At 39.0% G+C, this 14,457-nt stretch overlaps 1 protein-coding gene across 1 annotated transcript in view; it reads right to left on the reverse strand.

Annotated features, from left to right (window-relative positions):
• Positions 1-14,457, reverse strand: part of Nars2 (asparaginyl-tRNA synthetase 2, mitochondrial) — an 88,798-nt gene that overhangs the window by 46,499 nt on the left and 27,842 nt on the right. Inside the window, exon 6 of the mRNA XM_059271217.1 lies at positions 8,071-8,165. Coding sequence (XP_059127200.1) covers positions 8,071-8,165 — 95 coding nt within the window. The remainder of the gene's footprint in view (positions 1-8,070; positions 8,166-14,457) is intronic.

Here is a 14,457-nt window from a genome sequence, read left to right on the forward strand (position 1 = left end):
AGCATGTGAAGATGCCGGTAAGCCATGAGCCACATGGCAAGGTATAGATTTATAGAAATGGATTAATTTAAGATGTAAGAACTAGATAGCTAAAGCCTGAGCCATTAGACCAAACAGTTTAAACAATATAAGTCTCTGTGTTTACTTGGTTGGGTCTGAGCAGTGTGGGACTGGAGGGTGACAGAGATTTGTCCTGACTGTAGGCCAGGCAGGAAAACTCTAGCTACAATGTTCAGCAAAAAAAGGAGAACTACTGGATAAATCTCAAATTATTATACAGAGTAAGAGAATACTGATTAAAAAGAGTGAAAACTGTATTATTTCATTTATATGAAATTCTGGAAAAAAGTCTGATCTATGGTGACTAAAAGCAGATGGGGGTGGGGGTGAGGGACTCCAGAGGGAAGCAAAGGACTTTTAGATAGAAAAAAAAATCTATATCTTGATTATGGTAGCAAGAGTTATAAAAGTTTATACATTTATAAAATTTATTAAGTTGTATTTTAAAATTAATTTTATTGTATAGGAAATACATTTCAATAAAACTGATCATATAAGAATGGCTTTATTAATAAAATGGTTTATATTATAAAATATAAAATAAGTTCTAATTATTTACATTCTAATTGTGCTTCAGTTATAGAATAAACTATCAGGCAGACCTGGGAAGCCCCAGATGGGCACAGAAATGATCTTGTTTGAAGAAAAAAGCATCCAGAATACATAATACCATGGTCAACATTACTGACCACCGCTCTAGGACATTGTATAGCCTCATCTGCTCTCAATTTCCTATCTTAGTTCTCATGTGGTCTTCAGGCTTCAGAGGTATCTGAGTTCTATGCCTTAATCCAGTCCTTCATCCCAGGCACTGGTCTGGTTTCACCTGACCTGTTTTGTGAGCCCTGAATTGAGGCAGACTCACTCTCTATCCCAATTCTCTTGCTTCTTGGGAGCTCCAGTCTATTCTGCTGTAAAACAACTTGAAAATCACCTGTCAGCTGTTCCTTCCTGGTCACACCACTTTAGCCAGTTCTTTGTGTCAACCTGTCCTCCAGAGAGGCCCTAACTGCCAATATTGCCACCAGCAGAGCACCTAACAAGTTAGTGCCCACACTGTGATAAGTGCTTGGCTTTGCCTGGCATCCAACTAATTTTCACAACAGCTCTAAAAGGTAGTTGTTATAATTTGTTTTTATAGATTATAGAGGCCAGACATTAAGCTTATAAACTAAGTATGTGAAGAAGCCAGAATTCCAATTTAACTCTCTGACTGCATTTACTTCAGCTAACAGGACCAGTTATTTGATTGACAGGACCAGTGCTTTTGACAGGGATAAATAACATTATCTTAGGAACCCACTCCATACTCAATCTCCTCCTTGATTCTAGCAGTTACCTACCACTTAGGTGAATATTAAAACCACTGTTGAATAAGTGGATAACCATTGTTATTTTCAGAGGAAAACTAGTGAGGAAAAAAATTCAAAATGACAAAGACTCTTTGTTCCCAACCTAACTTAAATTCATCAAACACAACACACACACAGATTTTCTTTCTCCTAAAAAAGTAATTAAAGCTGCCTGAGCAATTCGGACAAGATTACACAGTAATTGAAAGAAGTAACAATATTTGCTTTGCTTTTTATAGATCTAATAATTGTCCATACTGGCCTAATTACTAAGGATTAATTTGATGTCTCCCTAGTTAACTGATCAATCAGTAGCTGCTTCTAGACAGCACCAACAGGCATTGTAGTTCATGAACAGTAAGTTCTATGTCTACCATCCCTCAAAGGATGGACTGAAGGCTGTGTGTGTGTGTGTGTGTGTGTGTGTGTGTGTGTGTGTGTGTGTACACACGTGCGTGCGTGCTCTAGAAGTCAACCTGTTGTCTTGAGATGATCTCTCCCTAGTCCAGAGCTCACTAAGGAGCTAGCAATGAGCCCCAAGGATCTACTTGTCTTTGCCAGCCTTGTTCTAGGATTACAATAATGCACCACTACCCCAGCTTTTACACACACAGGTTCTGTGAATTGAATCTGGGTTTTTGTGCTTGCATGGCAAATCCTTTATTGACTGAGCCATTTTCCTAGCCTACAGGGATAAGTTTTATGTGTTGAATTACGTCAATAAAGTTGTTCTTAAATATATATAACACATATGTATATATGTATATATAACATACATGTATATATGTGTATATATGTGTGTGTATGTATGTATGTGTATATATATATATATATATATATATATATATATATAGTTTACTTATCTGAACACAGTGCTCCTATAGAAGCCCATGAAGCAGATTTTAACACCTATAAAAGCACCCCTCCTCTGTCTTCCCTATGTTAAATACACTTAGAATCTTCAACTACTTCTTTAGCCTACTCTAGCCTTCATTATCCTAGCAGTTCTCCTAGAGACAGACAGGACACAAAGTCTTAACTTTTCTCATATGAAGTTTTATAATTGATTCTTAGTATCTGGAAGCTGATAAAGGAATACGACAGAGAAGCTAAACAGTTTTCTAGCTTTTAATGATTTGGCTAAACATAATTCATTCAAAGATACATCTATTATAACAAAAGATATTCAAGAGCCAAATGGAGAAAATATGTATAGCAACCTAAAGATTATATACTATAAAAGCTCTGTAGTAATGGGGAGAAAACTAACTGAACTTCTACGGTTTTAAGAATACAAAAGCAAAGCATTATATCAAATATGAAAGTCATAACCATTAAATATGGACACCATTTTTAAGATGTATCTTTATGTAAACACTGAGATAATATTATCTCTAAATTAAATTCAACCCAGGCAAGGTGAACTTCCCTTGACATCTGCTCTTGTGCTTAGCACTATCTCTTTAAACAATGGCTACCGTACTTACAAACCCTTATTTAATGTACATGGTGCTCAATAGAGTTTATGGGGTAATAGATGTTTGTACATCTCTGTAGCCAGGGACCTAGATCTGTGCTTAACATACAGTTTTCAATAAACACTGAATTGACTAAACGTGTATAAATGAAGGAAGTTTATAAAAGTATGAAATGGATGAAGACCAAGGAAGTCTTTTGAGCAGATGAGAAGACAGGTTCACACTCAGTTACTCAGACAGGGGAACCTTGGTTTAGTCCTGTTCCAATGCCATCAGTCTCATCACAGGAGGGCAAAGCATAGTTTATGAGCTCAGGGTAAGACCTGCTGAAATGACCCGAGGATGGCTCATACCCATCACAAACAGATTCATCAAAGTTGAATGAAATCAGTGCAAAGCCCAAGTTGATTTCCCCCTCAAAATGGAAACAGACTTTTCTTTGATTATAAAGATATTAAACACTATTTCTTAAAATTTTAAAAGAAGGGTTGGGGATTTAGCTCAGTGGTAGAGCGCTTGCCTAGCAAGCACAAGGCCCTGGGTTTGGTCCTCAGCTCTGAAAAAAAAAAAAATCTTAAAAGAAGAAAGGCTAAAGGAAAGAGATAACACCACCCGAAGGCTGGCAAGATTGTTGAGCGGGTGAAGGGGCTTGCTGTTCAAGCCTTGTTAACTGAGCTCGACCTCTAGAACCCACACAAAGTTGGCAGGACAGAAATGACTCCACAAAGTGGCATTCTGACCTTTACTCCTCTATCATGCATACACATAGACAATAATAAAAATGTAAATGTTGCCATTCAAAATATGTATTTTAAGCATGTGAGTGAGGGAAGTAAGCCTGGGAAAAGTGCCCAGTCTTGGAAACAGTAAAAAGATGTCCTTCAGTGGGTGAACAGATAAACACTATTATATATGAACAACAGAACATGGTTCAACACTTAAAAGAAGTGAGATATCAAGTAATGAAGAGACACAGAGGAACCTTCAATGCATGTTATTAAGTAAAAGAAGCTACTTTGAAAAGGCTCCATATTGCATGACTCCAAGTACACTGAGTTATAGAAAAGGGAAAACTATGGAGACACAAAGCAGAATAATAGGAGAATTTCACAGCAGGGCAGCTATTCTATAAACTACAGTGGTGGGTACATGTGTCAAAAGGCACAAAACGTAAAACACTAAGAATGAACTCTCACGTGAACTACAGACTTCAGGTGATAATGACGTGTCAATGTAGATTTATCAAAGGGAGGGACAATGATAAAAATAGTAAACCTAAAAACAAAAGGAAAAAAATCTAGGACATCCTGTAGTATCAAATGATATGATATGAACTTACAGGACAGGAGACACGTAAAAGGCACAGAAGACTCAACCTGTAACAGACTGAGTTTTCCATAATTAAAGTCGTTTATGTAATTAGGTAGATAAAACAATATAGAGTAAGTCAATAAGAGATTTACCTGAGTTCATCCTGATGTAAATGATGGGCTAAATAAATGCGAACAAAACTTCCATGTAGAATTTCAATATCCCCTCCCCAAAGGAGCTGTGGTTAATTCCATTTCCTACACCCCAAGTCCCCACCCAAGTGAGGGCAGACTTAGTGAGTGCCTTATAAAGAACAAAGTGGCGAAAGGGGAACGCAGCCCGGTTTCAGTGGAGAGATCTGACAACCACTATTCTATCTAACAGTGCAGTCAACATCACCACACAGACGACACACACTCACTCCCTCAGAGGATGTCATGAGAATAGTATTTCACCTTCATGCTATTCTTTCCAAAAACCTGTATGACCCAGGTCTAATCTGGAGAAAAACATCGGACGAACTGAGGTCAGGTTACATTCTACAGGTCACACAAACAAAGACTGGGAAACAGCCAAGAAGAGACTTGGGAACAAGACAACTACATTTCAGATATCTTGAACTGAATCCTGGAAAAAGAAGATATTAATAGAGAAACTAGTAAAATCCAAATAAAGCCTAGACTCTGCTTAACAGTTATTCACTAACATTGTGTTCTTTGTTTTGACAAATGCATCACAGTCATGGAAGATCTGGGGGAACGGCAGGGGGTAGGCGGAAACAGCAGTGCATTTGTAACTCATCTATACATCCAGAAAGTAATCCAAAACAGTATCTATTTAAAACGAAAAACCTTGAAAACAGAGTCATAAACCCATTAGACTCAAGGGGTTCTTTGGGAAATGTTAGCCTTCTAAATTTAACTACATTTATGCCTTTTAACAGTCAGTCTTTTAAATAAAATTAAGCAAAATACAAAGCTAAGAGAAAGAATACTAAAAATTTCTGATTAGAGTAAATTATGAAACATGATGTACTGTATATTAATAGTTCTAGAACTATGCATATTAAATTAGGAACATTTGCATGACATTATTTGACACACATATTATAAATTTAAGATCTAATATTCTACCAATTAATCTTTCATCGTTTCATTGTACATTGTATTTTACAGAACACTGTACTGAGAAAGAGGCACTACATTAGTGGTCTTATAATACAGAAATAAATGTTTGGTAAACACATTCCACACATGATCCTTGCAGAGGAGATACCTTGTCTCTCCCAGTATAGGTTAAAACAATTAGTACCGTTTAGTTTGTTTTGAGGCCTTGAACTTGCTATATGTGTAAGGCTGACCTTGAACTACTGGTCCTTTCTCTACCTTCTAAATGCTGGGGTTACAGGCATGTGCCTTGCCTGGAAGATTACTTATAAAGTTTATCTATTCATTGGATACAGGGTAAAAGGTAAATAGCTTTTAAAAAGAATGTCTTTTCAAAGCAATATGGGAATAAAGAGCAGTACAAAGGTTATCACTGAAGAATGCCTTTGCTCTATTACTTCTTTACTGTGAAAGAAGTACCCTATATTATATGGAGTTACAAACCAATATCTACATTTTTGTCCTCTACAGTAACATAAAAACCAAAAAAAAAAAAAAAAAAAAAAGAAAGAAAGAAAGAAATAATACCAGAAGTTAGGGTTTATTGGTCTGTAGGATAGTTTTGTGTTTTTTTTTTTTTGAGACAGGGTTTCTCCATGTAGTTTTGGTGCCTGTCCTGGATCTTGCTCTGTAGACCAGGCTGGCCTCGAACTCACAGAGATCCGCCTGCCTCTGCCTCCCGAGTGCTGGGATTAAAGGTGTGTGCCACCACTGCCCAGGCGCAGTGCTTTTAATCCCAGCATTTGGGAGGTATAGGCAAGGGGATTTGTGAGTTCAAGGCCAGCCTGTTCTACGGAGTGAGTTTCAGGACAGTCAGAGATACACAAAGAAACCTTGTCTCAAAAAAGCTAAAAACAAAAAAAGAAAGAAAGAAAGAAAGAAAGAAAGAAAGAAAGAAAGAAAGAAAGAAAGAAAGAAAGAAAGAAAGAAAAAAAAAGAAAGAAAGAAAGAAAGAAATTAGTTTCCGAATCACAGAACAAGAGACTAAGGAGGAACTCTAGAGTCTGCTATCCAATCTTTTAAGAAAAGGAAGTAGGAAGCCGGGCCCTAGGAATATACAGACTTTCCAAAGGTCTGACAGTGTTAGAAATGTACTCAATTTAACTTAAAAGTCTTGCTAGTGGATTCACAGTGCCATATGTTAATTTTCTTTTTAAAAATCAACTGCCATTGGTTTGGAGAGAGAGCTGTTCTTACAGAGGACCTGAGTTCAGTTCCCAAGGTAAGAGTGCTTGCTGTTCTTACAGAGGACCTGAGTTCAGTTCCCAGAGTAAGAGTGCTTGCTGCTCTTACAGAGGACCTGAATTCAGTTCCCAGGGTAAGAGTGCTTGCTGTTCTTACAGAGGACATGAATTCAGTTCCCAGAGTAAGAGTGCTTGCTGCTCTTACAGAGGACCTGACTTCAGTTCCCAGAGTAAGAGTGCTTGGTGCTCTTACAGAGGACCTGAGTTCAGTTCCCAGGGTAAGAGTGCTTGCTGTTCTTACAGAGGACCTGAGTTCAGTTCCCAGAGTAAGAGTGCTTGCTGCTCTTACAGGGGACCTGACTTCAGTTCCCAGGGTAAGAGTGCTTGCTGTTCTTACGAGGACCTGAGTTCAGTTCCCAGGGGCAGCTCACAACTGCCTGCAACTCCAGTTCTATGGGATCCAATGTTCTCTTCTGGACACAGACATGCAGGCATGCACACACACACAAACTAATTACTGAGCAAAAATGTTTCCTACTTTTTTGTTTTGGTTTTTGAGACAGGGTTTCTCTGTATAGCTTTGGATTCTATCCTGGAACTTGCTCTGAAGACCAGGCTGGCCTCAAACTCATAGAGATCCTCCTGCCTCTGCCTCCTGAGTGCTAGGATTAAAGGCGGCCGCCACCACTGCCCAGCCTCTCCCCCTCCCCCTGAGTGAAATGAGGTAGTATCTGGCTCAGGCAGGATCTGTGAGCAGCCATTACTTCCATGCATATGGTCATTTATATTGAAAATTTGATTACATGGTTAGGATTTAAGCAAGAATAATTAGTAATAAAAAAAATTACAACTTTGAATTTTACTGTTACATTTTTTTACTAAAACCAGAAGTCTAGATGAATGTGATTTTACTTGGAAAACATTTGGGTGTTTCCTTTTTTCTTTTCTTTTTAGATTTATTTATTTTATATGTATGAGTGTTTTGCCTACTTGTGTGTATATGTACTATATGTGCCTGCTTGGTACCTTCAGAGGTCAGAAGAGGATGTCTGATCCCCTGGAACTTGACTTACACACAGTTGTGAGTCACAGTGTGGGTTCTGGGAACCAAATCCAGGTCCTCTTCAAGAGCAACAAGTAGCTGGGTGGTGGTGGTGGTGGTGGTGGTGCATGCCTTTGATCCCAGCACTTGGGAGGCAGAGTCAGGCAGATCTCTGTGAGTTCGAGGCCAGCCTGGTCTACAAAGCAAGATCTGGGACAGACAACAAAACTACACAGAGAAACCCTGTCTCAAAACAAAACAAAACAAAACAACAACAACAACAAAAGCAACAAGTACTCTTAACCCCTGGGCCATCTCTCTAGCCCCTCACTTGGACATTTTTCAAATTGTCCATTAAATCTACTTTTGGTATGCTAATGATAGAATAATTTCAGCTTTTAAGTTTGAGCACACTGTTTCCTTTGGCCCCAAATCACAATCAGCATACACAAGAAAAAAAAAAGTAAAAATTTGTACCCTGACATCACTTCGAGGTGAAGTTGTCCTGAGACAGTTAAGAAAGCAGGAACATTGAAGAAATTCTCCTCGGGTACCTTCATTTTGCTTGAAGGCTGTAAATAAAAAACACAAGCCATGAAAAGTTATTATGCATTTTGGTTGCTTATTATAACCACCATGACCCATAGCTAAAAACAATATTGCAGTTAAGCCTATGTAAGGACTATTCCTTCTCACTAAAATAAAAGGATTGCACATACCTAAAATAGAGCATACCTATGTAGGCATTCTCACAGCACAGCAGCTTATCATGTAATCTCAAAACACAATAACCATAGGATACAGGACTTGTTCATGAATTTTCCCTAAAACGTAATTCTGATTAAGGGTAAACAAAGGCAAGAGATGTTTTATGGATTAAAAACATTAAATATGGCAATTCACATGACCTCTTTAACTTTGACCTACAGTTAAGACCTAATTTTTTCAAGGGAGTAGCTTCTGGAGCAGTGATTCCCAACCTGTGGGTTGTGACCCCTAGAAAGGTTGACTAAGACCATAGGAAAACAGAACAGATACTTACGTTATGATTCATAACAATAGCAAAATTACAGTTATAAAGTATCAACAAAAATAATTTTGTGGTTGGGTATTACCACAACATGAGGAACTATATGGAAAATGAACTCATGTAATCATTTACAAGGTGCAGTAGCACACATCTGTTTCCAGCTACTCAAGGCTGAGGCAAGAGGATGGCTTGTATCCATGAGTTTAGGGGACCTGGGAAATAAAGCAAAACTTGGTCTCAAGAGTGAAAAAAAAGTAATTCTGAATCTCATAATTCAAAAACTACTGTCCCAGGGTGATGAAATTTAAGGCTTAAGATTGCAATCTTAAATTTATAATTCTAAACAACTCTCTGTTACTAGTAACTAAAATACTGATAGATGAGTCTGTGAACAGCAAAGGTAAGGAATTTTATTCAATAAAGCAAGGACAGACAAAGCTAGCAGAGAAATGCTGGATTAAGAAAAAAATTTTTGCAGCAATGCAAAATCAGTAAGTGCTAGCGGTGGAGAGATGGCTTAGTGGTTAGGACAGAAAGGACCCGCATTTGGTTCCCTGAACCGACAACCGACAGCTCAAAACCATCTGTAACTTCAACTTCCAGGGATCCAACGCCCTCTTCCGGTCTCTGTGGGCACCAGGTACACTCATGGCATATATTCACACAGATCTACACACATACACATTAATGAAAAATAAAAATAAATCTTTAAAATTAGTAAGTGATTAATGGGCAGAATATATAAAGTATCTCCTGCCAAGAAAATAATCTACTCCCTAAATAGTTAAGTAGATTTACAGAAAAACCATGGTTAAATGGCTAAGATATATGTGAAGAAGTTCTCAAACTGATCAAGAAACTAAAAAAAACAAATTACAAAAAGGCATGCTGACAACACTTGACAAATACAAGATTGCTAAAAATAAGAAAGTTATATTTAAAAAAGTATATCAAGTACAGGTGAAAATTCAGTGCGGCAGGCAGAACTCTAAGACATGTCCCATGATTCCCAGATCCTGGCTATTTTCAAGTATCAATCCAGTTACTGATGTAAACTGATTTTATAAATTCAATTAAAGTTCCATATCAAACAGCTAAACGATACACAGTTTATCTGAGTATATCAAACCTAGTCACAAGAGCACTTTAAAAGTCTGAATGAAGCTTTCCCTGCTGGCTTCAGAGGTCAGATTTGTAAGACAAGGATATAAAAGGGCCATTTGCCCTCATCGCGACCCCACAGGTTGAGAACCATGGCCACGGTATGATTCAGGAACTGCTGTAGACCTGTGTAGGCCTTATGTATGCTGCCACAGTCTCTTCGAGTTCATATGAGCTCTGCTTGTGCTGATTTAAAGGACCTTGCTTTCTTGGTGTCCTCCATCCCCTGTGGCTCTTATATGCTCTTTCTGCCTCCTCCTCTCCAGGGTTCCCTGAGCTGAGAGGGATTGATGAAGACAACCCATTTAGGGCTGATTGTTCCAAGGTCATACACTCTCTCTGTGTACTTTCTGGATCTCTGTATTTGTTCCCATCTGCTGCAGGAGGAAGCGTCTCTGATGGTGATGGCTGAGCACTGGTCTATGGGAACAGCAGAATGTCATTAGGTGTCATTTTTATTGCTACCTTGTTTTTTTTAGACCAGTAGTTTTTGGTTTTACCCTAGGTCCTGGTCTATCTAGTTTGCCTGCATGTATATATGTGTGTGTGTGTGTGTGTGTGTGTGTGTGTGTGTGTGTGTGTGTGTGTAATTTTATGGGTTAACTCAATCAACTGAAATGTACTTAATACAGAATTTTCAATTTAGGGGTAGGGTGCAGTGAAATGCTCCGGATATAAAAGCACTTGCTGCCAAGTGTGACAGCCTGAGCTCAATCCCTGGAACCCCCATGGTGAGAGAAATGACTCCTGCAAGCACAGGCACACACGTAAGAAATAAATAAATGTTAAAAAACAAAACCAAACCAAGACCCTTAAGTAGAATTGTTTGAAAGCGAGCATGTCTGGATATTGGTGAAGTCCTTATTGAGTCACCCAGTGTTATGTTGTCTCAAAAGAACTTAAACCTCTCCCTAAGCTCTTGCTTCTTCAAGTATACTAAGGAATTCTGGGTCACAGACTGTTGAAAATACTGTTGTCCATTTTAATAGCCCAGGGTGGGAGTAGATGAACCAGTCTGTGATCTTTCTGTGATCCACAGAAAATGACTCACAGCAGGATGCTGGCCAAGCACCCTGAAAAGCCCATCAAGATCATCACATACCTAGTACAAAGGTCAAAATCCAGAACACTGACAACACTGAATGCTGGAGAACATGGGAAACCGCAGACTCTCATTTACTATTAATGGGAAGGCGAAACGGCACAGCTACTTTGTAACACACTTAGTTTCTTACAAAACAAACATACTCACCATGAATCAGTGATTGTCTCCCTTTGTATTTATCCAAAAGAGCTGAAAACTTAACGTCCATACTAAAAAGAAAATTGTATAGGAATGCTTACAGGAGCATTATTCATAGCTGCAAAAATCGGGAAGCAACTAAGACATCTTTCAGAAGGTACATACACTGCAGTACCAAAAGAAATGAACTGTCAATCCCAGGAGAGACTGGGATGAACCTTAAACTACTTCTACAATTAAAAGAAGGCAATCTGAAAAGGCTCCATATTGTCTGTTTCAACTAAGCTATGTACCTCACAATTACGTTTTAGTCGACAAAGGACTGCGTGTCCAATGGCAGTCCCCTGAGACTGTAACAGGCTGGGTATGGTAGCTCATGTCTATAACCCCAGCTAAGGAAGCTAAGAAATAGGAATGTAAGGCCAATTTTGGCTACAGAGTGAGTATTAAGATAGCTTGAACTACAAGAGACTTGTCTTACTTTCTTTTCTATTGCTGTGCTAAGAAGATACCATGACCAGGGAAATGCACAAAAGACGGCATTTAACTTGTGCTCACTGTTTCAGAGGGCTAGAGTCCATAACCATCACGCCAGAAGGATTAGCACTGGAACGGTAGCTGAGCGCTTACATCTGAGCCACAGGAAGGGGGGAGGGGAGACACATGCAAACATGCCAATGAACAAGCTAACTAGAAGTGCTGGGGCTTTCGAAACCTCAAAGCCCACCCCCAGTGACACCACACCTGAAAACATGGATCCCAACAATGAAAGGCCTTCATTAGTGGGGAGTAATAGTCATGGTCTATTTTCTTACATGGAACTCTGATAAAAACCAAAACCCAAACAAGACACCAAAAGATACGAGGCAAGTCCCAAGTGTATTTCAGGAAAGACCGGCTCAAGAAGAGCCTCAGGCAGGTCCTTCAGGAGGGACCAGAAGTGGGCACTGTCGTAGGAGGTGCCTCAAGACCTTCCTACTGGACTATGATAATATTTCCTAGAAAAAAAATTATCAATCTGTCGGAACAGTTAGCTCTATATCAAGTTCAAAGCACTCTATAACCATCTTCCAGGTTACTAATGTCATTCACTCATATGAATGAACCGTGAGATTCAGACATAAGTTAATTAATACCTACCACTTTTTAATCAATTTTATAGATTGAGTCTCAGTGTAAGATTTTATTTGGACAAGACCTCTGGGCAAAAATATAAGAAATTAACACAACAAAGGATTTTTTAAAGTCCTTGCCATGCCACTTAGTGACCCAACCAACTTTTCTTGGTCATATAAAAGTTATTAGAGCAATACAGCTTAACTTAACCTTTATTACATACAACAGAAAAAAAAAAAACAACTTTGAGAGGTTATTCTGACACTAGAAGCTAAAAAATAGTGTACAAAGAGACAGAAAACCAAAAATCACCAAACATTTTAAAGTAAGTAGAACTAGTGTTTTGTTTTTCCCCTTTTTCTTTTAAATCAAGGTGTAAAACCCTCTGCTTCTTTAAGGATTTCCAAGAAAACATTAAACAAATATTTTGAATTGCCTCCCAGTTATCTGTTCTCACAGCAGAACAAATATAGCTGAGTAGCTTCAGTCTCAAGGGAATGAACTAGAAAAACCCACACAATCAGCTGTCTCCATGTAAACTGTGCAGCAAGGAGACAAGCAGCAGCGAGCAGGCCCTGGAAAAGAACAGTCGATGGTGGAGAGTTTACTTAACCTCCCCAGCCTCCCCAGCACTCACATGCCATCTCATTTCCTCTGCGTTCCCCATCCGTCCTCTACTCCATGGTGGCCTCACCCTCACTTCTGTTTACTCATAATCCCAGGATGGAAAAGTTGAGAATAAAAAGGGTAAATAAGAAGCATGCCGCAGAAACCTGGAAGGCAATGGGAAAATACTACCCATCTGCACGCTCCACACTCGTGTGTGTGTGTGTGTGTGTGTGTGTGTGTGTGTGTGTGTGTGTGAATTTCAACTGATGGCTTCTGAGAAGACGAAATCTTCATGATACAGAAATAATAAAGAATCAAAAGACCTGAGCTAGCTATGACTTAGCCACCAATGCTTAAAAATGGGAACATTAAGTGTTGAGGTCAAATGTCACACACAACCAGTTTTGGGAGTGGGAGGAGGGAAGGGAAGGGGAACTGTGGTTGGTATGTAAAATGAAATAAAATAATATATACATAAAAGAAATTGTCCTGACAAGTCCTTAGAGTGCATTTTAGAAATAAAAAAGAAACCCAGGGAAACAGGAGCAGCAATAAACTGCATTTCACTTTGTTGGGTACATTATTAACAAGACCTTTCACTACCTTACCACTCCCAGGATGTCCAGTGTCTTTCTATGTTTTTTCAATTGCTATAAATGTGTATCCTGGTACACACTGAACTTCTACAGTAAAAATAATCTTCCTTAAAATGAGGGTCTATTTGCCCTCCAGAACACCCATGCTTAGCCCTGCGAAAGGTTCCATCCTGGCAACAACTTGTTGTACAAGAAAGGAAGTTGTGAGTTCCGACTGTTTGTAAACTGTCTGCTTTCCTGCTGAGCATCTGAGAAAGAACAAGAAAAATAAAAGAAACAAGGGCCTGTAACCCTTAAGATCAGATGGTGAGGCTGGAACCCCCCCAAGAAAAAGTGAACTAAAAAAAGGTTTTTTCCTTTTTTTTAAAAGGGGAAAAACAGTGTGAATGAAAAAAACAAATGAAAGGAAAGGACATGACTGCTACTAGGTATAGTGGAGGAGAAAGTTTATTATATTACAGACATGTGGGAGAGCATAGCCAGAGGCAGGGACATCTGGGAGAGTCCAGAGTGGATATGACCCTGAGCCATGTGGGGGTGGTGGGGGCCAGAGACGGGAGAGCCAGACCAAGAAGCAAGGAGGGTAAAGGGTAGACCAAAAAGACCAGGTAACCAAAATGGTTGGATTATATAGGGAAGGGTAGCCCATCCGCTCAGCTGGAGAAGTTTAGGGTAGGGGGTGGGGCATGCTAGGTACCCTATAACAAGTAGGGACTGAGGGATGCAGGGAGGACCTGGTGGCCAGTGTCTGGCACCTCAGCCATTTGTCCCAGGTTTGAAACCTAACACAATGTTAAACAACAAAACACAGGCTGTGGATCATCACACTGAATATTACATTAACCAGAGCAGTACTGAATGTACTTCTCAATCTGATATTTCTTTTTTTAAAAAAATCAGTTTTTTTAACGTTCTTTAAAATTAAACTAAAAACATACCAAATTAAATTTTTAAAAAATTAAAATGTGGTTCCATACTCTTAACAGCTGATTTGTTAAAACCCAAACCAACAACAACTCACCCACAGATTATCCTCACGCGTCACTAGCAGAAATAAATAACAGTGAACTGTCAATCACAATACAAGATCCAAGTCTTTTCCACATGTA

This window comes from Peromyscus eremicus, chromosome 1 (genome assembly GCF_949786415.1).
Source record: "Peromyscus eremicus chromosome 1, PerEre_H2_v1, whole genome shotgun sequence".
NCBI classification, from domain to species: Eukaryota; Metazoa; Chordata; class Mammalia; order Rodentia; family Cricetidae; genus Peromyscus; species Peromyscus eremicus.